This window comes from Orycteropus afer, unplaced genomic scaffold, assembly GCF_000298275.1.
Source record: "Orycteropus afer afer isolate SDZICR_OR568_19922 unplaced genomic scaffold, OryAfe1.0 scaffold00105, whole genome shotgun sequence".
Lineage (NCBI taxonomy): Eukaryota > Metazoa > Chordata > Mammalia > Tubulidentata > Orycteropodidae > Orycteropus > Orycteropus afer.
Window position 1 is genome coordinate 2,485,534 of NW_006921692.1, and position 27,892 is coordinate 2,513,425.

Below are 27,892 nucleotides of genomic sequence, written 5' to 3' on the forward strand. Positions count from 1 at the left end.
ATCAACATCATGAAAAACAAATGACAAAAATGACAGCAACAATTTCATATTTGCTGATAATTACATATCTGGCAAGGGAATTATCTCTAAGATTGATGGAAAACTCCAATGCCTCAACACCAAAGGAATTAACAATCCAACTGAAAAATGGGCAGAAGACATGAATAGACACTTCACCAAGGAGGATATTCATGTGGTCAGCTAATACATGGAAAGATGCTCACAATCACTGGCCATCAGAGAGATGCAAATCAAAACAACAATGAGATATACCATCTCACCCCAGCAAGGTTCAATGAGACAGAAAATAACAAATGCTGGTGGGGATGTGGAGAGATTGGGACTCTCATACACTGCTTGTGTGACTGTGAAGAGACTCAACCACTGAGGAAAGCAATATGGTGATTCCTTAGGAAGTTGGAACTGGAAATACCATTTAAGCCAGCAATCCCATTACTAGGTATATATCCTAGAGAGATGAGAACCAGGATAGGAACAGATACACATATGCTCATGTTCATCACAGCACTATTTACAATAGCAAAAGGATGGAAACAGCCTACGTGCCCATCAGCGGAAGAGTAGATGACCAAACTATGGTATATACACATACTGGAATGGTATGCAGCACTAAAGAATAATGTAGAGTCTGCAAAACACTGTATAATATGGATGAACTTGGAGGACATTATGCTGAGTGAAATAAGTCAATCACAGAAGGACAAATATAGTATTAGTTCATTGTTGTGGAGGGTCAAGAAAAGGTTAAATATGGAGGGAAACTTTCTTTGTTGGTTGTCAGGGGTGGGAGGGGAGGGAAGGGGAGGGAACACTGCAAAAAAAAATCTAATCTCTCAAAATATATGGAAAACTTCAACAATTCAACAACAAAAAGACAAATAATCCAATCAAAAATGAGCAAAGGGCACAGACACTTCTCCAAAGAGGACATTCAGGCAGCCAAAAAAAAACATGAAAAAAGCTTATGGTCATTAGCCATTCAAAAACCAAAAACAAACCCATCACCGCCAACTCAAATTTTGACTCATAGTTACCTTATAGAGATTATAGAGATGCAGATTAAAATTACATTGAAATACCATCTCACCCTCCAAAAATGGCACTGATAAAAAAAACAGTAACAACATACTGGAGAGGTTGTGGGGACATAGGAACACTTACACACTGCTGATGGGATTGTACTATGGTACAACCACTATAGATAATGATATGGCACTTCCCAAAAAAGCTACAAATAGAACTGTATTATGATCCAGCAATCTCACTACTCAGTATATGCTCTAGGGAATAGCAGTGACACGAGTAGACAAATGCACACCTATGTTCACTACAACATTATTCACTATAGATGAAACAACCTAAGTGTCTGCCAATGTATGAATATAGGAACAAACTGTGGTACACATAAACCATAGAATACTACACAGCTATGAAGAGCTCTGGTAGCATGGTGGCTAAGGCACTTGACTGCTAACCACAAGGCTGGCAGTTCAAACCCACCAGCCACTCCTCGGAAGGAAGATGGGGCAATCTACTTCCGTAGTGATACTGCCTCAGAAACCCAAAGAGTGGTCTCTATGAGTCGGCTCTGACTCGAAGGCACATAACAACAACAACAACATGAAGAATAATGAATTCTCAAAATTAATATGGATGAACCTGCAGGACATATTCTAAGTGAAATAAGTCAATAACAAAAAAGATAAATAATATATGGTCTCACTTTTATAAAATACAAGAATAGGTATACACAAAGAAAGCAAAATTCTTTGGTAGCTATCAGGAAAGGGACAAGGAGAAGGAATAATTACTCACTAGATGTTTATTGTTTCAGTGTAAAGCAATACCAAATATAGGTGAAGACTTCACAACTTAACCAAGCTAAAGATCGACACTAAGTCATAAAGATACACAAAAATAAAAAATAACTTTGGAAAATGCTATTACATATACAGGAGCTCTGGTGGCATAGTGCCTAAGGCACCTGACTACTAACCAGAAGGCTGGTGGTTCAAACCCACCAGCCATTCCTCAGAAGGAAGACTGGGCAATCTACTTCCATAGTGATACTGTCTTGGAAACCCAAGGAGGGGTAGTTTTGCATGGGATCCTCTTTCAACAGCAGTAATGAACCAAAAAAGCCAAACACACTGCCATCAAGTCGATTGCAACTCATAATAACCTATATTGGGTTTCTGAGGTGGTAAATCTTTATGGAAGTAGATTGCCCTGTCTTCCTTCCACAGAGCAGCTGGTAGGTTTGAACCACCAACCTTCTGAGGCACTGAGTCACCAGTAATAACAGTAATAACCTAAACAGCCAACAGAAGTAACAACCTAAAATTTTGTATGTGTTTACAGAGGTAGATATGTATGTCTGTCTGTGTATAGGAAGACCTATGTAAGTATAAGAGTATGCATGTATAGGTGTATCTGTTGTAGCCATCAGGTGCCACTGAGTTGGTTCTAACTCATAGTGACCCTATGTATAATAGAATGAAACAATCCCTGGTACTGCGCCATTCTCACAATAGTTGCTATGCTTGAACCCATCATTACAGCCTCTGTACCAATCCATCTTATTGAGTGTCTTGCCATTTTTTGCTGACCCTAAACTTTACTAGGCATAAAATCCTTCTCCAGGGACTGGTCTCTCTGGACAACATACCAAAGTATATGAGACTAAATCTGACCATTCTCACTTCTAAGGATCATTCTGGTTATATTTTTTCCAAGAGAGATATGTTCATTCTTCTAGCATTAGATGGTATTTTCAATATTCCTTGTCAACAACAAAATTCAAATGCATCAATTCTTCTGTGGTCTTCCTTATACACTGTCCAGTTTCACATACATATGAGGTGATTGGAAAAAACATGGCTGGGGTCAGGTGCAACATAGACTTCAGAGGGACATCTTTGCTCTTTAATAACACTTTAAAGAGGTCCTTTGAAGCACATCTGCCCAATGCAATAAACCGTCTGATTTCTTGATTGAGACTTACATGGACATTGATTGTAGACCCAAGTAAAATGAAATCCCTGACAACGTCAATATTTTCTCCATTTCTTGTGATGTTCATTATTGGTCCAGTAGTAAGGATTTTTGTTTTCTTTATGTCAAGGTATAATCCATACTGAAAGTATATCTCAGGTTGTTAATGAAGCTTCCTTCAATCTTGATGCCCCATCCTTGTTCACATAGTCCAGCTTCTTGGATAATTTGCTTAGCATACAAATTGTAGCTTTAGCTAGTCTCCATGCAGGAGCATGTTTTAGGGTCTCTGCTGACCTCCATTTTTTCCTGTCTTTTTAATGGTCTTTTGCTTTCCACATGTATTATATTCTTGATGTCATCCCACAAACAGCTCGTCTGGTCACTGGTGTTCACAACATCAAATGTATTCTTGAGATGGTCTCTAAATTCAGGTGCACTATTTAAAGGTCATATTTTGGCTCTCATGGACTTGTTTTAATTTCCTTCAGCTTCAACTTGACCTTGCATATGAGCAACTGATGGTCTATTTCACAATCAGCTCCTGTCCTTGTTATGACTGATGACAAATTTTCTCCATCACCTCCCACAGTTGTAGTCATTTGATTCCTGTGTGTTCCATTTGGTAAGGTCTACATGTATAGTTACCATTTTTTGTAGTTGAAAAAAGGTATTTTCAATGAATAAGTCGTTGGTCTTGAAAAGTTCTGTCATGCAGTCTTCTGCATTATTTCTTTCACCAACACCATATTTTCCAACTACCAATGATTTATCTTTGTTTCCAACTGGAAAATCACCAGTGATTATCAATACATCTGGATTGCATGCTTGGTCAGTTTCAGACTGCAGAAGTTGGTAAAAATCTTTTTCTTCATCTTGAGCTTTAGGGGTTGATACATATATTTGAATAATAATCATTCATATTAATTGGTCTTCCTAGTAGATGTATGGATATCATCCTATCACTGACAGCATTGTACTTCAAGATAGATCTTGAAATGTTCTTTTTGACAATGAATGCCCTGCCATTCCTCTTTGTTATTCCTAGCATAGTAGACATATGATTGTTCAATTCAAAATGGCCAATACCAGTCCATTTTGGCTCACTAATACCAAGGTTGTTGTTATTGTTGTTGTTAGGTGTCATTGAGCCATCTCCAACTTATAATGACCCTAACCACAACAGAACAAAACACCACCCAATCCTGAGCCAGCTCCATGGTTCTTGTTACACCTGAGCCCATTGCTGCCGCCACCATGTCACTCCACCTTGTTGAGGGCCTTCCCCTCTTCCATCGACCCTTCCCCTTACCAAGCATGACATCCTTCTCCAGGGAGTGGTCCCTTCTGACAACAATGACCAAAGTATGTGAGACAAAGTCTGGCCAATCTCACCTCCAAGGAGCATTATGGCTGCACTTCCTCCAGGACAGACCTGTTTGTTCTTTTAGCAGTCCACAGTACTTTCAGCATTCTTCACCAACACCACAACTCAAAAGAATCAACTCTTCTTCGGTCCTTCTTATTCATTGTTCAGCTCTCACATGCATATGAGGTGATTGAAAATACCATGGCTTATGTCAGGTGCACCGTAGTCCTCAAGGAGACATCTCTGCTCTTTAGCACTTGAAAGACGTCCTTTGCAGGCAATATACCCGGTGTTATATGTCATCTGATGTCCTGACTGCTGCTTCCATTGCCACCAATTGTACAACCAAGCAATGTGAAGTCTTTGACAATCTCAATCTTTTCACCATTTATCGTAATGCTGCTTCTAGGTCTAGTTGTGAGGATTTTTGTTTTCTTTATATTGAGATATAATCCATACTGTAGACTGTATTCTTCAATATTCATCAGTAAGTACTTCAAGTCATCTTCACTTTCAGCAAAGTTGTGTTCTCAGTGTCTATCAGGTTGTTAATGATTCTTCCTTCAATCCTGATGCCACATTCTTCTTCATATAGTCCAGCTTCTCAGATTATTTGTTCAGCATACAGATTGAAGAAGCATGGTGAAAGGAAACAACCCTGACACACTTCCTTCTTGATTTTAAACCATGCAGTGTTCTTTTTTCTGTTTGAACAACAGCCTTCTGGTCAATGTACAGATTCCTCATGAGTACAATTAAGTGCTCTGGAATTCCCATTCTTCTCAATGTTATCCACAATTTGTTATGATCCACACAATCAAATGCTTTTGTATAGTCAATAAAACACAAGTAAACATCTTTCTGGTATTCTTTACTTTGAGCCAAGATCCATCTGACATCAGCAATGATATCCCTCAACTGACACCCTCTTCTGAATCCAGCCTGCACCTCTGAAAGTTCTCTGTCAATATACTGCTGCAACCATTTTTGAATTATCTTCAGTAAGATTTTACTTGCATGTGATATTAATGATATTGTCCTATAATTTCCACATTCTGTGGGATCACCTTTCTTTGGAATGGGTATAAATATGGATCTCCTCCAGTCAGTTGCCAGATAGCTGTCTTCCAAATCTCTTGGCATAACCAAGTGGGTGCCTCCAGCAGGGCATCTGTATGTTGAACCATCTCAATGGGTATTCCGTAAATTCCTGGAGCCCTGTTCCTCGCCAATTCCCTCAGCACAGCTTTGACCTCTTCCCTCAATACCATTCATTCTTGAACATACGCCACCTCCTGAAATGGATAAAGAATGACCAGTTCTTTTTGGTACAGTGACTCTGTGTATTCCTTCCATCTTTTTTTTTTTTTTTTGATGCTTCCTGCATCATTCAACATTTTGCCCATAGATTTTTTCAATATTGCAACTCAAGGCTTAAATTTTTTCCTCAGTTCTTTCAGCTAGAGAAATGCCAAGCATGTTCTTCCCTTTCAGTTTTCTAACTCCAGGTCTTTTCACATTTCATTATAGTAATTGGCTTTGTCTGCACAAGCTGTTCTTTGAAATCTTCTGTTCAGCTCTTTTATCTTGTCATTTCTTCCATTTGCTTTAGCTACTCCTCACTCAAGGGCAAGTTTCAGAATCTCTTCTGACATGCATTTTGGTCTTTTCTTTCATTCTCATATTTTTAATGACCTCATGCTTTCTTCATGGATGACACTCTAGATGTCATCCCACAATTCTTTTGGTTTTCGGTGTTCAATGCATCAAATCTATTCTTTAGATGGTCTCTAAATTCAGGATGGATATATTCAAGATCATATTTTGGCTCTCATGGACTTCTTTAAATTGTTTTCAACTTCAGGTTGAACTTGCATATGAGCTGTTGATGGTCTGTTCCACAATCAGCTCCTGGTCTGGTTTTGGCTGAAGATATTGAATTTTCCATTGCCTCTTGCCACAGATTTAGTCAATCTGATTCCTGTGTACTTCTTCTGGCAAAGCCCACATGTATAGCTGCCATTTGTGTTGTTGAAAAAAGGTATCTGCAATGAGTAAGTTGTTGGTCTTGCAAAATTCTATCATGAGATCTCCAGTGTTATTTCTGTCACGAAGGCCAAATTTTCCAACTACCAGTGATCCTTCTTTGTTTCCAACTTTTGCATTCCAATCAGTAGTGATAAGCAACACATCTTGATTGCATGTTCAGTCAATTTCACACTGCAGAAGTTGATAAAAATCTTTAATTTCCTCATTTTTTGCTTTGGTGGTTGGTGCATAAATTTGAATAATAGTCATATTAATGGGTCTTCCTTGTAGGTGTATGGATATTATTCTATCACTGACAGCATTGTTCTTCAAGACAGATCTTGAAACATCCTTTGTGATGATGAATGCCATGCCATTCCTCTTCAATTTTTCATTCCCAGCGTAGTAGATCATATTATTTTCTGATTCAAAATGGCCAAAACCAGTCCATTTCAGCTCACTAATGCCTAGGACATCCATCTTTATGTGTTCCATTTCATTTTTGACAACTATGAATTTTCCTAGATTCATACTTCATATATCCATGTTCCAATTATTAATGAATGTTTGCAGCTCTTTCTCCTCAATTTGAGTCATGCCACATCAGCACATGGAGGTCCTGAAAGACTTACTTTATCCATATCATTAAGGTTGGCTCTACTCTAATGAGGCAGCTCTTTTCCAGTACTATTTTCAGTGCCTTCCAACCCAAGGGGCTAGTCTTCCTGTGTCAGACAATGTTTCCAAGCTATTCATAAAGTTGCCCAGTAATGTATCAGACAGTGTTTCTATGCTATTCATAAGGTTTTCCCTGGCCAATTTTTCAGAAGTTGATGGCCTCCTCCTTCTTCCTAGTCTGTTTTGTCTGTAAGCTGTGTTGAAACCTGTGCACCCTATGCAACTCTGCTGGTGTCTGAAACACCAGTGGCACAGCCTCCAGCCTCATATCAATGTACAAGTCCCACAGGATGACAAAATGACAGACAAGTTTGTCTCCCTTAGCTGTTGGAAAGCTCTGTATCCTGCTCTTACCTAACTCCTCCCTGAAACCTGCCTCTGTCTGGCCCCCAGCCACTCCTGGTCCCTCCCTTTCCCGGCTCTAGGGGTCTTGGGACCTAGCCTTGCCTCCTGCCCCTTTTTATCTGGATATCCTGCTGCTCCTGAGGTCCCCAAGGTTGCTGCTGGTCCCTCCATTTCCTGGCTCTAGGGGGCTTGGGACCAAGGACATCAATCTTTAAATGTTTCATTTCAATTTTGATAATTTTCAATTTTCCTAGATTCATACATCATATGTTCCATGCCCCGATTATTAAGTAATGACTGCAACTGTTTCTTCTCATTTTGAGTCATGCCCCATCAGCAAATGAAGGTCCCAAAAGCTTTATTCTACCCATGTCATTAAAGTCAACTATACTTTGAGAAGGCAGCTCCTCCCCAGTCATATTTTGAGTGTCTTCCAACCTTAGGGGCTCATCTTCTGTCACTGCATCAGACAGTGTTTCACTGTTATTCATAAAATATTCCAGTAATGTATCAGACATTGTTTCACTCCTATTAATAAGGTTTTCAGTGGCCAGTTTTTTCAGAAGTGGACTGCCAATTCCTTCTTTCTAGTCTACCTTAGTCTAGAATTTCCACTGCAACCTTCCCACCATGAGGACCCTACTAGTATTTGAAATACTGGTGGAATAGCTTCCAGTGTCACAGGAACATTCAAGTCATCATAGTAGAACACACTGACAGACAAGGGGTAGAGGTGTATCTGTAGTCGTATGTATATATATTTTTGTGGATGCTGTTTGTATATTTATATTTGTAATAAAGTACACAGGGGGCACTGTTATGAATACTTCCTACATATAACCAAACACTTCACAAGATTGATTTATTGGGTTTGAAGGCTTAGAACCATAGTCTTGCATGACAACTCAGTCAACAGGCATAACGTAGTTCATAACGATAATGTTGGTAAGTAGTAGTTGGGGTGTTACAAGCTTGCAAGTGGCCATTTAAGATACAACTACTCATCTTTCAAACCTGCACCCTCTCCCTGAGTTCACCTTTCAGCCAAATAGGCCTATAAAGTAACAATAACACCCATGAGGAATATATTTCTTAGAACAATCAACCATATAAAACCAAAGGACAGTATTTGCCCAAAAACAAAGTTCATAAGGCATGAACTGACAGGAAAGAAGGTAGAGACAGGAAATGGGGGAACCCAGGGAGGAAGCAAGAAGAGGGAAGAGTGCTATTACACCAAGGGGATTGCAGGTAATGTCATGAAAACAAAATGTGTATAAATTGTTGAATGGAAAACTAATTTGTTCTATTAACTTTCATCAACAAATCACCACAATGTTATACACACACACACGCACACACACACACATATATAGAAGCTCTGGTAGCATAGTGCCTAAGGCACTTCACTGCTAACCAGAAGGCTGGTGGTTCAAACGCACCAGCCACTCCTCGGAAGGAAGGTTGTGCAATCTATTCCCAATCTATTCCATAGTGATACCACCTCAGAAACCCAAGGAGGGGTCATTATGAGTCGGGTCCAACTTGATGGCAAATAACAACAACAAACATACACACACATACACACACACATATATTTATATATACACTCACACACACACACATATATATATATTTGTTGTTGTTGTTAGGTGCCATTGAGTCATCTCCAACTCATAGTGACCTTATGTACAACAGAATGAAACACTGCCCAGTCCTGTGCCAGCCTCATAATCCCTGCAGTACCAGAGCCCATCATTGCAGCCACTGTGTCAATCCATCTTGTTGAGGGCCTTCCACTTTCCTAGGCATGCTATCCCTCTCCAGAGAATAGTCCCTTCTGACAACATGACCAAAGTAGGTGAGATACACACACACAGAAATATGGGTCTGTACCATTTTAGAGCAAGAAAGAAAGAAGAAAACAAAAGATTCAAAGAAGAAACTAGTCTATAGCACTAATACCCTACATGAACGATATAACCTCATCTATCCTAAGACCAGAGAACTAGATGGTGCCTGGCTACCTCTACTGACCATTTACCAGGGACACAGTAGATGGTCCTGGATAGAATGGAATAAATATTTAGAATAAAACTCAGATTTCCAAAAAAAAAAAAAGGCAGACTCTACTAATACAGACTAGAGGAAACCCTGAGACTATCACCCTGAGATAGCCTTCAAACTTGGAACTAAAGCCACTCTTGGAGGTCACCTTTCAGCCAAATAATAAAGTGGCTTATAAAATAAACAATATCACTCGTGAGTACTGTGTATCTTTAAATAATCATCCATAAGAGACAAAACAGTCAACATTTACCCTAAAGCACAGATGAGATGGTATACAGGAGGCAGGAAAGCTAGATTAATGGAAACAGAACAACCAGAATAGAAATAATGAGTATGCTGTCACATTGTGAAATATGTAACCAATGTCACTGAACAATATGAACAGAAATTGTTAAATGGAAATCTAATTTTCTGTGTAAACGTTCACCAAAAAGAAAATTTAAAAAAAAATTTATCAGTTGACTACTATGTGTCAGCACTATTCTAAGCATTGGGGATAGAAAACTAAATTGAAAAGCAAGTTTCTGCTCTCTTGTAGCTTACATTCTAGGGATATTTTCATTAAAGAATTCTTAGTAAGGCACAGTTACTCAACAGTAATATTTTAATTAGTACCGGAAATTTGTCAAAAGGGAAAAAAATTATTTTCATATAATTAATCCTCACTGTGCATAATACTACAACAGATAATGATGAAACTTTCAGAAGTATATCATTCTAATTAATTCACCACCATGCCATAAATAGATACATAAATTTCAGCTGCAAAAATTGAATAGGGAAATAATTTAGTGCCTTGCCCTCAAATACCAACTGCAAATCATAATCTAATTAAATCACTGTCTCTTTAACAGCTTCTCAGTCTTCTCTGACAAACCTGCTCCTCTCAACCCAATTATTAGGTAATAGACTCATTCAACTACCTCATCCAGAAATCAGGGTCAGCCTAAATATTGCATTAGTGATAATGGTAAAGCTCCCTCTTACTTTCCACTGATTTAAGAGAGCAATGCTTATTTGGAAAGTATCTAGGATCCTCCAAAACTCTCCTTAATTTATTTTCTAGGTTCAATTTCAACAAGTTTCTTCAACAAATAATAAAAGGTGACCCATTAACACAAATGAAGCATAAACAAACCTTTACTACAGGTGAACAATTTTGAGTTCATATTTAGAATAACCTCTAGTACCTGGAGGCTCTGGTGGGGTAGTGCCTAAGGCATTTTACTGCTAAACGGAAGACTGGTGGTTCAAACCCACCAGCCACTCCTCGGAAGGAAGACTGGGCAAGCTACCTTCATAGAGATATCACCTAGGAAACCCAAGGAGGGGTCACTGTGAGTTGGAATCAACTCCATGGCAGTGAGTTTTCGGCAGCGAGTCCACTAACTGGGATGTTTGGAAGCATGTGATCAATACAATTTAACATTTTCAGACCATTTAACCTAAAAGTTAGTAATGTTACCATTTAAATCAATGACATAGGCCCAGGCAATCCTAAATAACATCATACTTAAAGTCATAAACAATAAATCAAGATAATTAAGTTCAACAAACTAGAAAAGCATGAGAGTTGGAGTAAAATAAAACCAAAAAAAAACCCACTGCGTTGAGTCGGATCTGACTCATAGCAACCCCTACTTGGGTTTATAAGGTGGTATCTCTATGGAAATAGATTGCCCAACCTTCTTTCTGAGGAGTGGCTGGTGGGTTTGAACCATCAGCCTTCTGTGTAGCAGTCAAATGCCTTAGGCACTATGCTACCAGAACTCTCAGAGTTGGAGTAGAAGGTGACATTTTCTGAGTGTGCACTATTTCCCAGGCATTGTTCTGAGTACTTTGTGTATTAAGTCATTAAATTCTCACGTAATTTCTGTGTGTAGGTAACACTGTACTTTACAAATGAGGAATTAAGAGACACAACAATTTGAGAAAGTTACCTAAGGTCTTATACTAGTACATGGTGGACACAGTAGAGAGGCATCCTGTAAGCTTGCCTACTCTCTTGCTCATTACCTATAATTCCCCATCAAATCAGGCATAACACCATCAGTTATTCTTGATTGTTCATCCTGCCCTTTGCCCTGACCCAGGTGCTGATCTTCTCACATTGCTCTCCTTATTCATGAGCAAGAGCAAAGAATGTATCAGGTCATACATTGATTTTGTCAATTGTAATTTGAGTGAGTATCACACATATATGCATTTAATTATCCTTTAATTATTTCACATCATATGATTATTCTATTCTCACATGCTTAATCTAACTTTCTCCAAGTATGCTGCATAGTTCCAAGAAAACAGTAAGCAAAAAATACATGTTGTTTCTCCTGCCCCATAGCACATAGATACTTTACATATATCACTTTATTATAATCCCAATTGCTAACATTTATTGAATGCATACTACGTGCAACACTGTGTTACTTTTTAGATCATTATCTTATTCACTTCCCACAATATTTCTATATTATAGATAAGGAAACTGGGGCTCAAAAAGATTATGTCCAACAGTGTATTACCATACATTGGAACACAAATTATCTAATGCCAGCACCCATAGCCCCTCTAATTGTAATATGTGGTACTCCCTCCTGGTGTTATTCTACTTTACTTAATAAACTGTAAGTTCTCTGGAAATCAGATGTGTTTTATAATCTTTATTTAATAAAACTAGCTATTGAGTCTTATTTCAATTTCTTTACTACTCAATCTGATTTTAAGTTTTCTTTTTTCTTAAAAAAGGGATGATGTTATGTGAGAACTTTTAACCTTGATTATAATCTGAAGATTTAATGTTAGCAATTGTCATATGAAGTAAAGTTCTTTCTATAATCTTGAAATATGACTACTTACATTGCCGGCAAGAAAGCTGCTTGCCCTATATAATATATTCATCCTTGTGTTAAAGTCAAGTCAAGAAACTTACTTGTAAGAAATTTTTATCCTTATGGCAGTATATAGCCAATGTGCATATCTAAGGCTCTTACAGTTTGGGCTATATAATTCTAGTTTCCTTAAAAAGGCTTTATAGGTTTCCTACACATTTTGTCCTAAAATTGATATTAAATTGCCCTCACCGATACACAGAGCCTCCATTGGTTAGAGAATCTTTCAGAAATGGGTCAGAGAGTAAAGCTCAAAGTTTTACTACAAATGTTATTCTTGGAATCCCAACAGATTCCACAAAGCTTTGGGAGCTACAATATACAGCACAATAGCACTGCTATTCTTGTTACTATTGTTAGTTGTCATTGAGTTGGCTCTGATTCATAACAACCTTATATATAACAGAATGAAATGTTGGTATGTTTGACTCCATATACTTTGAATCCAATAGCTACACATGGGTTAAATAGAAGCTTCCAAAATTTAGCATTTAACTTATTTTTAAAACATGATTTCTAAGAGATATCCTGCTTATAGTCGCCTTACAAATAAACTTTTCAAAGATGAGGCTTTTAAATTTAGAGCTGTATGCTAAGCAAATAATCTGAAAAGTCTGATTATATGAAGAATGCAACAGCAGGACTGAAGGAAGATTCATTAACAACCTTAAATAAGTGGATGACACAACCTTTCTTGCTGAAAATGAAGAAGCCTTGATGCACTTACTGGTGAAGATCAAATACTACAGCCTTCAGTATGGATTACACTTCAACATAAAGAAAACAAAAATCCTCACAACCAGACCAATAAGCAACATCATGATAAATGGAGAAATACAGTGAAGTTGTCAAAGATTTCATCTTACTTGGATCCACAATCAATGCCCATGGAAGCAGCAGTCAAGAAATCAAATGACGTATTGCACTGGGCAAATGTGCTGTAAAAGATATTTGTAAAGGTGCTCTGGTTACCTAGTGCCACTATGACAAGAATATACCACAAATGGGATGGCCTCAACAAGCAGGAGTTTATTCTCTTACAGTTTATTGGCTTTAAGTCCAAGTTCAAAGTGCCAGACTCTAGGGGCTGGGTGAAAGTCCCTCAGCCTTGGGCTTCAGCTCTGCCTCCAGCTCCTGGCCCACTGAAGCTAGAGGCTTTTCTTCACTCAAACAGCTGTTGGCTGCTGAGGCTGCCAAGCCCAAGGTTGACAAGTAAAACAGCACATCCCAATATTACCAAATCACACGCCAGCCCATTAGTTCAAGTCCATTATTAGTCCCAAGGTCGGCAGAGCATGGCAGGGTGCTGAACAATGACACAGCTACATGCAAGGTCCAAGAATGCTATAGGCTAGAGACCATTCCCAAGGCTTCTCCTTATATACAAGAAGCAGACCACATCCCAAAGGTAGCTATTCAGCTGCTTGTGGTAGATCCCACCATGGAGTTGATTGCCAGTCACCTCATGGAAAATAACTACTATCAGCTGCCCAGCCACACAACCAGGCCCAGCCAAGCTGACACACAAACATAACTACCACAAAAGGGTTAAAAAGCAAAGATGTCACTTTGAAAGCCAAAGTGCACCTGACCCAAACCATGGTACTTTCAATGGTCTCATATGCGTGAGAAAGGTCAACAATGAGTAAGGAAGACCAAAGAAGAACTGATGCATTTGAATCATGATGTTGGCAAAGAATAGTAAATATACCATGGACTGCTAGAAGACCAAACAAATCCATCTTGGAAGAAGTACAACCAGAATACTCCTTAGAAGAGAGGATGGTGGGGGACCAGTCCCTGGAGAAAGATATCATGGTTGGTAGAGAGTCAGAAAAAAGAATAAGATCTTCAACAAGATGGATTGACACAATGGCTGTAACAGTGGGCTCAAACATAGCAGTAATTGTTGAGTATGCCATAGGACCAGGCAATATTTTGTACTGTTGTTCATAGGATCACTATGAGTCAGAACCAACTCAACAACACCTAACAACGACAACATACTATTTTATAGACCTTTCTATGTTCAGTTCTAAATTTATCATCTTAGAAAACCTAAGTCTAATAATAATTATAACACACTAATGTATACTTACTTGGGCGATCCTGCACTTTCTCTATTAAAGTAGAGTTGAGCAGTTCAATAAACACAGATTCTGATCCTTCTGGTTCATCATCATCCAAAATCGAAATAGTTATTGTTGCCTCATTCTGGTTAGCTCTGAAAATAATAAACCCAGAAGTCGGTATGTAGTCTCTTCCTTGAGTCGCTCTGGCTAAATTAGGTGGAAAATAATGTGCTGTTCCCATATCATCCATTGTTGCGTATGTAACTATGACTTCTCCTATGAGGCCTTTCAACCTTATTACTGACAATGTGATGTTCTGGGTTGCTTCTTCAACTTCAATAGGTCTATTTTTTTCAGAGAAGATGAATACCCCATAAGGATCATCACTTGCCAAAATTGTCAATGTGGCATTAGTATGAACTCCTAAAGAGCCACTGGAGACACTGAGGATTGACACAGACAATGTCTTATCCAGTTCTGGGTCTTCATCTGGCAATATTTCCACTGTGATATTGGCACTCTTCTGCCCAATCTCAAATGTAATGTTGCCAGAGGTGAAGGCAAGATCTCCATCCAGATCAGAGTCTATGTTCCAATACAAAGTCACCTGAGACAGAGCTCCATGACTTCTCATAACCTATGAAATATTTAACATTAAAAGGTATTAAAAGAAGGATTAAGATAATTGACATAGAGATTAAATACATACTGTAGTAACATTAAATTTTTATATTTTATATAAGCTGTTCTCAAGACTAAAATTACTAAGTAATCACTGAAGCAACAAATTGATTAAACATTTTTAGTTTCTAACTAAATTATGGGAGCTCTGGTAGCATAGTGGCTAAGGCACTTGACTGCTAACCAGAAGGCTGGCGGTTCAAACCCACCAGCCACTCTTTGGAAGGAAGATGGGGCAATCTACTTCCGTAGTGATACTGCCTCAGAAACCCAAGGAGGGGGCAGTATGAGTCGGGTCCAACTTGATGGCACATAACAACAACAACAACAACTAAATTATAGCTGGATCTTTTCTGTAATTCTAATATATTTAGTAATAAATCACATATAATTAACAGTTCATTATATTTAACCATACTCAAGGAAATTTTTACATTCACTCCATATAAGCTATATACTTTATTGTAAGAAATAGATGAGTGACATTTTCCTGAAAAGTTAGCTGTAAAATATTTTTTAACGAATCATATTTCCTTTTATCTTCAATACAATATGAAAAATAAAAATACATAAAAATGTATTTGACTCAAGTTATAATAAATACATTTAAGAAGGAAGAAATGCTTTTGTCAATAATATGTTAAGATTCAAAAGCTTAAAAATTACTCCAAATAAGTCTCAATTAAAAGTAATTTTTCCATGAATTTAAAACATGAATGTTAACTCAAGATAAAACTAGACATAAGAATTTTTACAATGGGAAAAACAAAATCATGAAAAACATATTTAGCCTAGGGTATCATAAACACACTTAAGAAGGAAAAAATATTTTTGTCAATAATATGTTAAGAATGAAAAGTTTAAAAATTACTTCAAATAATCCCCAATTAAGAATAATTTTTACATGTATTTAAAATACAAATTTATCAAAATAAAATTAGATGTAACTTCATTTAGAGTAACTAGTTATTCTTTCTATAATTGTTTCATCCATTCTACAATAGTTTATTGAAAATCTACCAAAAGAGTAGTAAAGGGATATATTTTGGGAAATTTTTTTTCATTAATTGCATGAAACCAGAAGCTAGGTGAATTTCTAGCACTTCAGATTCATTTCACAACAGAATCCTGCTTCATTTCCACTTGGAGCAAAGCAAACATACACACACACAGAAAGAGTTGTTATTATTATTGCTGTTGAAAATGTTCTGAATTTCCATTCCTTTCAGGAAATAAAAAGAAGATGTCTGTGAGGATACAAGCACCTGTTAAGATGTAGCCTAGCCTTTGTGATTCTTGATCCCTAAGTGATTACAATGACAGAGTCCCTTGTCAACTTAAATGACACATCTATCATAGGTGAAAAAGTGTGGAAATGTTTGTTACCACAGCCTATATAAACCAATACAAAAATGTATGTAAAAAAGACTTTTGGTATAAGATAAATCCACAGCAAAACTAAATACAAAAACAAATGCCAAATCACTATTTAATTATCAATTTGTATTATCTGTGCCATCCGGCTTATTCTCTTTCACCTATTCAGGAAAAAAAAAGAAAAAGGACACATTTTCATAATACAGTAAAACAGCTTTAAAAGAACATAAAGTGTCCTGAAATGAAAGAGGAAACTGTACTCACATTTAATGTAACAGTGCTGTGCCCATCTTCCGGTTCAGTTCCACTGACAAAGAGTGACACAGGACTAAATTCAAATACACCATGAGCATGGTCAGAGGCCGCAATTGTCACTAAAATCTGGGAAGCAACTCCTAGACTGGCTGCATGAACAATTTCCAACAAGAAAATGTTCATTAGTAATTTACAAATCAAAGGAAAAGCCAAAGAACAACTTTTTCAAAAGAATCATTCTATTTATTAAGTTCCAATTTGTTTTAGAAGAAGGAAGGCACAAAATTTTGACACAGATATTCATGCTTTATGACCTCTGCCAATTTTGGCACCAATGGGATATACAAGTGCTACATAAGTACTAGGAGACGATGAAGGAAAACTTGTCTTTTTCTTTTTCTTCTTGATGGAAGAGAACATTCTTCCACATGGAATATATTAGGAAGATCTCCCACGACCTTCACTGAACACAGAACATGAGCCAAAATGACTCTTACCTTTATGAAACAGTAGCTTCTCTGTAATTCTAGACCACATAACAACAACAACAACATTTTATCATTACATTATGACATTATAGATCTACCTCTCTTGGTCCTAAATAAGAAAACACTGTAGCTAAAAATATGTCAGTATCTAAAGAAATATCTATGATTTTTCTAGGTATGATCAAGTGTAAGTTGTATTTATGTAAGGAGAAAAGAAAACAGACAATTTCAAAATAAATAGAGTAATTAATACAGAGGTTACATGAGGCATTGAAGGAAGTTAGGAATGAGAAGAGGGACAAAATATGGATCCTGACACTAAAATATAAAACCTGATGCTGTGAAAAAGGAACACCTGAGGTTCATTAGTGTTCTACCTCAAGAAACAAGTGTTCTAAAATTCTCTTCCAATATGGAAAAATATGTTGGGGTAAAAAGTTGAATCATGTTTGTATATGAATACACATCAAAATTCCTCTTCTTTCCAATATTCCCAGCTTAATCTCTCAATAATTCCCTTCCCATTTGTTTTGGTTAAATACTACATGTAAGAACTCATCATTCTTTTTGTACAAAAAATAAGCTTGATGCATTTACAATGAAAACGTAAATGTATTATTTTTCTCCTTGTAGAGTAGTCACCTACCTACTGTCATTGAGTCAATCCTGACTCATAGTAAACCTTACAGGACAGAGTAGAACTGCCCTGTAGGGTTTCTAAGACTATAAATCTTTACAGAAGCAGATTGCCTCATCTTTGTCCATGGAATGCCTGATGGGTTCCAACTGGCAACCTGTTGGTTAGCAGCCCAATGCTTTATCTATTGTGCCACCCAAACTCCTTTTATGGTGTCAAAACTATATAAAGTCATTTTCATTATTTGGTATTTAAGCAAAATTGCACAATTCTTAGCCGAAATAAAGCATAAATTTTATTTAAAAATCAAATTGTACCTATTCTGGAAAATTAAATCAATCTTATTTCAAAGTATGACTGCAAATTATTTTTCATTTTTACTAAAATTAGGATCAGGAAAATGCACTAGGTTAATGGAAGGAGGAGTGTCTGGTTTCAGAGGCAGGCAGGGATTTGATTCTAACTTCTTCCCTTTCTGGGTGAATATAACAAGGACACAACAGTGCTGTATAAAGTTACAGTGATGGTTAAATGAGCCAAAATATGTAAACAGGATCTACATACAGTATATGTTAATAAATGGAAATTATTGTCTTTAAAGCAGGAAATTAAAATGAAAAGTGATAATAGCAAAGGGCCTTGGAACAACTGCTTACCACATTTATGAATAGTTGGAAGGAAGAATTCCATGTCCCCATCACCACTACCACTGCCATCAACCCTAAAGAGTTCAGCCACTTCATAAGGAGATAAACAGAGACACAACCCATACAACACACATTGACACAGTGAGAAAATTGAGAGTTCTAAAAACATAACAAGCAAGGAGGAAAATGCAGTATTATTCACCCAATGACAAGCATTAATCTATAGAAAATAGATTATTTTAAATGGTAAAAGTATAACGGAAGCAAAGTCACCAATTTACCAAAACGTCATTTAAGCTTCAGGAAATACTCCATGTAAGTTTTAACTGGAATTTCCCACTTGTGCCAATTTAACTGATTTTATTTTTAAATTTTCACTTATTTACAACAATGGAAATTGTTTTAATTTCAGACATTTTTCTAATATGTCTGTACATATGTGTGTGTGTGTGTGTATAGTTGTTGTTGTTGTGTGTCATCGAGTCGGACCCGACTCATAACGACCCATCCTTGGGTTTCTGAGGCAGTATCACTACGGAAGTAGACTGCCCCATCCTCGGAAGGAAGATGGGGCAATCTACTTCTGTAGTGATACTGCCTCGGAAACCCAAGGAGGGGTCGCTATGAGTCGGGTCCGACTCGATGGCACACAACAACAATAACAAATATATATATACACATACACACACACACACACATTTATACATATATTTAGGCCTGTATATCTATAAAAGTTACCTTACCACTCTGAACAACTGATTTAAAATTAGGGAAATGTCTAATATTTCCCTCTACCCACACATTCAAATCTCCACCATATTTATTAGTCTCAAATTTGAAATTTGATCACCCTTTTACCACTGGCATTGTAAAAAGAGCCCTAAATAAGCAGTCTAGAAAACTCTATTTCAGCCCCAGCTATGATATATACCAGCTGTACAACCTTCAGCAAGTCATTCACTACTCCTCTTAGTACCTCAGTTTAAAGAAGTTATCTTTTCTAGAACTTTTGGAAAGATCAAATAACATAATGGAAAATAAGTAACACTGTAAAAATATAAAGTACCTTGGCAACAGATAATGAATATAATAAAGAAAAAGAGGTTATACTTTCATCTCTAATATATTTTGTACCCTGATTGTTATCTTATCAAATGTCTGCAAATAAAGACTAAGGGCAGTGATGATAGCAAAAGAAAAGGAGTCATAAAAGCAACTCATATCCTTACATAAGTGCTTCTACCAATATCCTTGGTCTGCCATTATGCTAGTTTAATATCTGCCCTGCTCTTCTATTTCTCCCTCAGTAGGAATGGAATATATCAGACTTAAAAGACAAAAACAAAATCCCAGGGACTACCCAGTCACATGATTTTGCTCCCATATTATCCAGAAGTCATGAGAAAGTGTGGTGAAGGACAATACCAGTGTAATTTGGCTACACAGAATCAGAGAAAATGTGCCTTGTTTTCCCTCAAAAGAATTGAGCTCTACACATTTTTCATTTATTAGGAAGTCTCTACCTATGACTACTGAGGACTCTACAATAAGAAGCCAATGTCTAGATTCCTTCACCTCCAATCCCTACAAAAAATACAAAAAAAAAAAAAAACCTCATTGCCACTGAGTCAATTCCAATTGATAGTGACTCCTATTGCGTTTCCAAAGCCAAAAATTTTTATGGAAGCAGATTTCCCCATCTTTACTTCACAGAGCAGCGGTTGGTTCAAGCCACTGACCTTTTGGTTACCAGCCAAATGCCTTAACCACTATACCATGAGAGTTCCTCCAATCCTGCTAATGGGGTAAAATCAAATTCTTCACTGTTATTGTTTACTAAAGAAACATAAGATTGGTTCTCAAATAACTATTCATGCATAAGTACCATAGAACAGTATATATTCTGCATATGGAGAAAAGATTTTACATAAAATTACTACTATCACAATGATCACAAATATAATTTCTGAAGCATATTTGATGTTCCTTAATTAACTCTAGATAAGATGACTAGCATCTGTTTATAATAAAGAGACGGCTATAATTGACACAAAGAACAACTTTTCAAATATTTTATAAGGACTTTTCTATTAATTAAACTCCTGACATGAAAATGATGATTTGGAAATGTGAAGATTTCTCTCTGGAAGAAGCAAAGCTAGTATTTTTACATGACACCTGACAAACAGGTCATTCAGCACATTTTCACTGCTGCATGCATTCAGGCAAGCTGTAGCAGTGTAATCGTCTGTCTTCCTGCTCCCAAATATTGGCCCAGTCTCTTTTGTTTTTACCTGGGCCTTGGAACATGGAAGATAAATTTGGGGAAATGTTGTACAAAAATCAAAAAACAAACCCATTCCTATTGAGTTGATTCCGACTCACAGCAACCCTATACAACAGAGTAGAACTGCCCCATGGGGTTTGCAAAGCTGTAAAAGCTTTACAGAAGCAGATAATCACATTTTTTTCCCATGAAGCGGCTGGTGGATTCAACCACTGGCCTTTCAATTAGCAACCAAATGTTTAAACATTGCACCACCAGGGGTCCTTAAATGTTGCATTTATATCACAAATTTCCACTTAACCTAAAACAAAATTTTAATATTTCTGACTACCCAAACCTCTCCCTTTGTGTGAATTATTTATTAGTATGAGGTTTTTTGTTTTGTTTTGATCAGAATGATATTCTGTAATAATGATACAGGTCATGTAATAGAAGGGACAGTTCTGGTGAATAACCAGAATACCACCCTCAATTTCTTATATTTATAAAAGTAAAAAAGTGTACATAACATGTATTCTGTAACACTTGCAGTCGAAACCCAAACCCACTCAGCAAACCTACAGGAGCAAAACTGCTCCACAGGATTTCCAAGGCTATAAATCTTTATGGAAGCAGACTGCCACATCTTTCTCCCATGGTATGGCCAACCTATTAATGAGCAGCCAAGTGTTTTAACCATGGCACCAGAAGGTCTCCTGACACTTCTAGTAGTACTCTATAATTAAACACATGACTATTTCTGCAAAGAAACAAATATAATCATTTTAAATAGGGTAAATAAGATTATAAATGTTTTCACATCAACTCAAATGAGCTTTTGCCACAAAATGAGCTTTGAATCCAAAAACCTCTGCTATTGGGCAATCTACTTCTGTAGTGATACTGCCTTGGAAACCCAAGGAGGGGTCGCTATGAGTTGGATCCGACTCTATGGCAGTGTGTTCTGTTTGCATTGCAATTGAAGATAAGGTATTGTGAACCTATTCTGAACCTGTTTTATTGATAATAGAGTTTTAATAGATTATCTAAGCAGGACCAGTTTTAAACCTATGCTATACATGGAGATACTTCTAAAGTGAAAATAAGAATAAAGAAAAAAGGACAGAGGGGACTTTAGAGGCACCTAGTATGAATGAAATCGATTTGATGGCAGTGAGTTTGTTTTTTTGTTTTTTTTTTGTTTTTGTTTTTTAGTATGAATGACACTATAATTTGGTGGCTCAGTAAAATTCTACTATTTCATTCTAAAGGATATCTACTTTAAGAAAAGAGCAATGGGTAATAAAAAGAACAAAACAGCACAAAAAGTGATGGCTATCTAATAAACATGTAATATAGGAGAGATTTTAATTCAGAATTATCCAAACTTCACAGCAATAGTATGTACAAATAAAACTATAAGTTGAATTTTAATTTATAAAATCAATACTAAAATACTATGTAAAGTGATAGACACTTTTTTTTTCCAATAAAAGGACTATCAATGAATCAGAAAGTTTCCACCACAATAAATCATAAGCAATTATTAATCATCAACCTGCTGTCTCCAAAAAATTCTCATTCATTCATTAAAAACAAAAAAGAGGTAAGGTTAATTCAAAGGAACATATTTCCTAATTAGAATCTACTGTCACCATGGCCAGTGGGAAAGCAAATACTTGAAAACTCTGAGTCAATAGGCTTACCTCCTCCTTCTGAATTTAATAACTCAACTTTAAAAGATTTTTCCAGTTCAGGGATAGAATTATCAGTGATGTTGACAGAAATGTATTTATATCTTTCTCCTGGTTGAAATTCTAAGGTACCAACAACACTCTGAAATACAAATGAAAGAAAGATTTTCCCATTAAATTATAATAATTATTCTGTATATGATTTTACAATGTGAGAATATTTGCTGTGTCCCAAATTATTACATACTGAAACAGAGGAACATAAATAAAAACTAAAATTGAAAATATTTAGTGGCTATGAATGATGTTCAATACAAATGCTAAAAAAATCTAAGTAAATTAATTGGAAAGATTTTATTTTCTTATTTACCTACTCATCCAAAAAGTGGTCAAAGCAAATGAGAAATCTTAATAGATTCCTAAAGAATTAATTCAATGAGATGTAAATAATTTTCCTGATCAAATATATCAAGAACTGTTAAAATTACAGCATTGAGAAATTTAAATTTTCAGTGAATAAGAAATGGTATTTTCATTCAGCAAATCTCTCTACACAATGATAAAAATCAGTCTATTAGGCATTAACCTTTCCTTGAATATACTTGGAATAGTAATTCATAAAATAGGTTACCTTTCAGAACAGCTCAATTTAAAAAGGAAAATAAAGTTATTCAAAATCAAAGTTTTAAGGTCCTTTTTTTCTCCTGTAATCTCTTATGTAAGAATTTTTTCCTCTGGTTAGTAAGTTTCAAGACTATGTAAATTTTTCTACTGTTAACTTGTGTGGGCAACTGTATTTCATTTTGGGAAGGTATTAATTAGTGATCATAAAGTTAAATTGAGGAATCCAAGTACCAAATTACTTAATGACTCATTCATTCACTTTTTCAATATTTGCCAAGCTCATAGCATGTCATGAAACCATTTTAGAAGTTTGGGATGCAAGCTAGAAGGTAAGTACCAGATGGTGGGGATTACCTGCAATTCGTGACACAAGAATAAGGTTAGGAACAGTGACAATTCAGTTGCTTCCTGTTATGCTCATGATCCCTCCTGGCACCTCCTCACTCTTCCCCAAAATATGCATACATACATATTCACATACAAAGAATAAGAAATCTTATCTATAACCCCCCAGGCCAGAGAGAGCTTAGGCATCATCAAGAAATAGTGAAGGCCAAAGTCATCAGGTTATTAGAGAGAATCAAAGGCATTGGTTCAAAGTGGTAATAAGTGACAACCAGAAAATCTAACCACTTTTCAAAACTCTCAGGCATGTCTTCAAAAGTACTAGCTTTCTAATAGTCATGATGATAGGGACTAAAATTTTTTTTAAAGTTATTAAAGAAAATAATGCTTTAAATGGAGGTTGGAGAATTCAGACTATACTGGAATTGATTATTAATATAAGGACTACACACTTCTTTTAGAAAATGCAGGAAAAATACTAACTCAACACTAAGATGAGATGTCATTGAAATACACACTAATTTAGTTAAGGACACAATAAATGTCAAGGGCAAGAGAAACATAGGCTGTCACAGGAGGAAAAAAGATTTTTGAGAAAGAAGAAATCCAGGAAAAAGTAACTAACTAGACTACAAACTTGAGATCAGGTAAGCTAAGGTTTCTGTGGGTGAGGAGGGAACAAAAATCCATTGTCATTGGTCGATTTCAACTTTGTATCATTTGTGGATCTTATTAGCAAGAAAGAGAAAAACACAATGAATACTAAAGATTATTTGGGAAAACAGAAATGCTAAAAGATATAAAATCTTTCTTGAGAGGTATTGCTCAGAAGAAAATATGAGCATAAAATGCTTAATGTGAGTATGGATAATAATCATAGTAGGTAGTGGTTATTGCATATTATGATATATGTGTCATGCACAGTACAAGTCACTTGAAATGTTGACTTCAATCCTCCAAATGATCCTGCTCAGCAGGCATTACCTCCCTTGTACAAATACAGAAACTGAAGTGTTGAAAGATTAAAAGAGTTTCCCAAGCTAGAGGGAAATAGAGGAATGATTAAAACCAGGGCTGTCTAGTTCCAAGCCCCAGTCTTTTTTGCCAATGTCATTTTGTTTCTTACTTGAAGAAAAATTGTAATTGTAATTAAAAAGAAATAGAAATATAATCTCTTTGAAAATTTAGTTTTGTTTGATGGATATAGGCAGAATTTAAAACACACAAGATACATAATTTTCAATATATTTGACCAAATCCTGTAACATAAGAATAAATAAGTAAACCATACAAAAATTTAAGAGAAATCACCAAAGTACCCATTAAAGTGTTAGGCATTTTTAATGTTTAAAACCCCCATAATTTACATAAAGTAAAAATGCTAGAAAGCCATTTATGTTTATTCCCTTTGTCAATTATGTTCCAGATGCTGTACAAATTTCTGCCGGTCTTCCAAAGGAAGTATTTATTTTTCACTTACAAAGTACAAATACAGCTTCAAAAGGTTTAAGTTTGAGTTACCTGGTAGTCCTCAGGACTGAATGCTGTCAATGAAACGGTTCTAAATTCTGCCATAACCCTCCCCAGGAGTCCTTGTGCACGGACGACCAGTAACTGGATTTCTCCATCTTCCTCCTGCACAGTGATATGTGGAACACTGCTTGCAGGCAGGGTCACTGCATCCTCAGGCTGGGGAGGCAGTCCTGTGGAGAACTGCAGCACACCTGGTGGATACACACAGAGGAGGCCATTTGTACCTGTTACCTGTGGAACAATCCCTTATTCATTTGAAACTATCTTGCACAATAATTTTAATCACCAGGCTAAATTCTAAGGGAAGTCACTTAGAAAAGACATTAGCAATGATTTGATTAACATACCTTGACATGGCATATGTTTATAATCTTAAGAATGTTAAAAATTAAAATAATAATTTTCCTTGTCTTTACAAAAAAAAAATCCTTTTTCTTTTCTGCACAAGCATTAAAATAGCATGAGGTCTTAAAATACATATTTTCAAAGACTTATACATACTAGGAAGCTCTGATGGCATAGTGTCTTAAGGCATGTGACTGCTAATCAGAAGGCTGATGGTTCAAACCCACCAGCCACTCCTTGGAAGGAAGATTGGGAAATCCACTTCTGTAGAAATGCCACCTCAGAAACCCAAGGAGGTGTTGCTATGAGTAGCAATTGATTCAACAGCAATAATTGAGTATACATACTTGACTCTCTAGAATTCATTTGAAATTTACAGAAGAACCTAATTAATGGCAGGCACCCTGAGGGATTTACAACACTTTTTAAAATAATTTAACTATGAAAACCAGAGTTAAAGAGCCTCCCAGGTTTCCTACCTAGCCCTATTAACATATGTTCTTCTTGCTTTATTCCCATATAAAAAATATTACCCTTTAATAGAAAACACTCTCCATTTATTAGAATAGACATCTATGAGGGTCCATAAATTAATAAAATTATCACTTTTCATCATACAACAAAAAGATGTTGACATGACTATACCGTAAAAAATGTACTTGTGAAAATCAGCTAAATTTAAATTACAAATCACTTCAACTATGTAGGGGTTAACGTATCATAGTAGGATAATTTTTTACTTTTTTTAAAATGTGATAGCCATGACTAGAAATGCTTTTTTCATTTAAAATAATCCTGCATAATGTGTTGAAATTATCATATTATTAAATTTCAGAAATTGATCTTTGTATTTTCTTTAATAAACAGCATTCCTCAAAAGAATGCTTAAACATTAAAAGGCAGAGAAGGTATAGGGCCTGAAGGAATTCTGCTTCAATCATTTATGAAAAGCCTCTTAACTAGTCTTTTGCAAGTCTGAGTCCACCCAGAGAAGAGAGGATTATATTTGCAAAAGAGTTAGGTTACCATATGGATGATCACTAGCTTTGATAGTGATATCTGTCGTTTCCTTCTCAGGATCTATGCTTGCACCACTGGTGGGAGTTGAACCCAGTTTTCCATCTCCAGAAATTGCAGACACCAATGTCACACGAAAATACTCATTAAGTTCAGGAATATCATCATCAAGAACATATATATTCAGGACCTACACATGTAAAAATCCAGAGGAATTAAGAAGCAATTAAGCATGTAAAAATCACATACTGACAGGAATAAAAACAAATATATTTAATTGAAATTATTATTTTGCAGGGAGATCTGGTGGTGTAGTGCCTAAGGCATTTGACTGCTAAACAGATGGCTGGTGGTTCAAACCCACCAGCCACTCCTTGGAAGGAAGACTGGGCAATCTACTTCCATAGAGATACCTCCTCAGAAACCAAGGAGCGGTCCCTATGAGTCTGAACTGACTCAATGGCAGTGATTTTTTTTGGTGTTGTTGTTGTTTTAAGTATGACATTTCTACATGAATTTAAGCATTCAAATTTTATGTATGTGCATGTATGTGAACACAGTCCAGAAAACACACACAATTTCCAGACTCACCTGCAACTTGGTTTCTGGATGTAATTTGAGTGTATTTAGATTCAAGTGTATACAATCCCAGAACATCTGGAAGGCAAGAGTGAAGTGCAAGCCACACTACTGCTATTTGTGCTTACGAGTACATCACCGAGCGTTAGCAAACATCTCAGTATACAGTCACTGCATTGTAAGCACTGAGAAGCTGGTATAGAGTTACCAGGCATAAGGCTAAAAGCTGCAATGATGATTTCCTGGTACATAGTTCATGGCAAGATGATGTGCTCTTATAGGAAACAGTTCTGGCAAGCTTCCTAATCATGGATTGGAGCTAAGGGAATGAATTCCTAAAGACCAGTCCAGTGATAACTCCTTAATTCTTTTCTTAATTGTGATTTGGGTGAAGATTTATAGTGCAAATTCATTTTCCATACAACAGTTCACATATACTTTGTCTCATGACATTGACCACAGTTTACCACAATGCAACAGCTCCCCTCCCCCTTCCTTCCCTTAGTTACCTCTTCCCAGTGTCCTTCTCTCCATACCATCCTACCCCCGGAGCTGTCTCCCTGTGCATAAGCAACCCTTCTTTCTCCCATGATTGTTCTCTCCAAGGAGTGTAGCTACCTGAAGTAAATGTTCAACTCATATGCCTGTCTTTTGTTTGGCTGGAAACCATGGGTGTGGGTTCAATTCCAGACCTGAAGGGCAGCTAGGGGCCATAGTCTCAGTGACTCCACCAGGCTCTATCGGACCACCAAACTTTGTCACCACCTTTTTTTTTTTTCCTCACAATGATTTTGAGTTTTGTTCCACATTGTTCTCCCTCTCTATCAAGGATCTCCTACATAGATCCCCTTCCAAGTGGATAACAGTGGTAGCCGGGCACCATCTGGTTCTTCTGGTCTCATAGTCATATAGACTACAGACTGGATGGTGTACCAGTCG

General features: G+C 36.5%; 1 protein-coding gene across 1 annotated transcript in view; it reads right to left on the reverse strand.

The window, feature by feature from the left end:
* ADGRV1 (adhesion G protein-coupled receptor V1) overlaps nt 1-27,892 on the reverse strand; it is a 947,781-nt gene that overhangs the window by 816,854 nt on the left and 103,035 nt on the right. Inside the window, exons 22-27 of the mRNA XM_007943393.1 lie at nt 26,384-26,564; nt 25,001-25,203; nt 22,523-22,652; nt 18,560-18,640; nt 16,788-16,927; nt 14,493-15,102 (exon numbers count right to left, since the gene is read on the reverse strand). Coding sequence (XP_007941584.1) covers nt 14,493-15,102; nt 16,788-16,927; nt 18,560-18,640; nt 22,523-22,652; nt 25,001-25,203; nt 26,384-26,564 — 1,345 coding nt within the window. The remainder of the gene's footprint in view (nt 1-14,492; nt 15,103-16,787; nt 16,928-18,559; nt 18,641-22,522; nt 22,653-25,000; nt 25,204-26,383; nt 26,565-27,892) is intronic.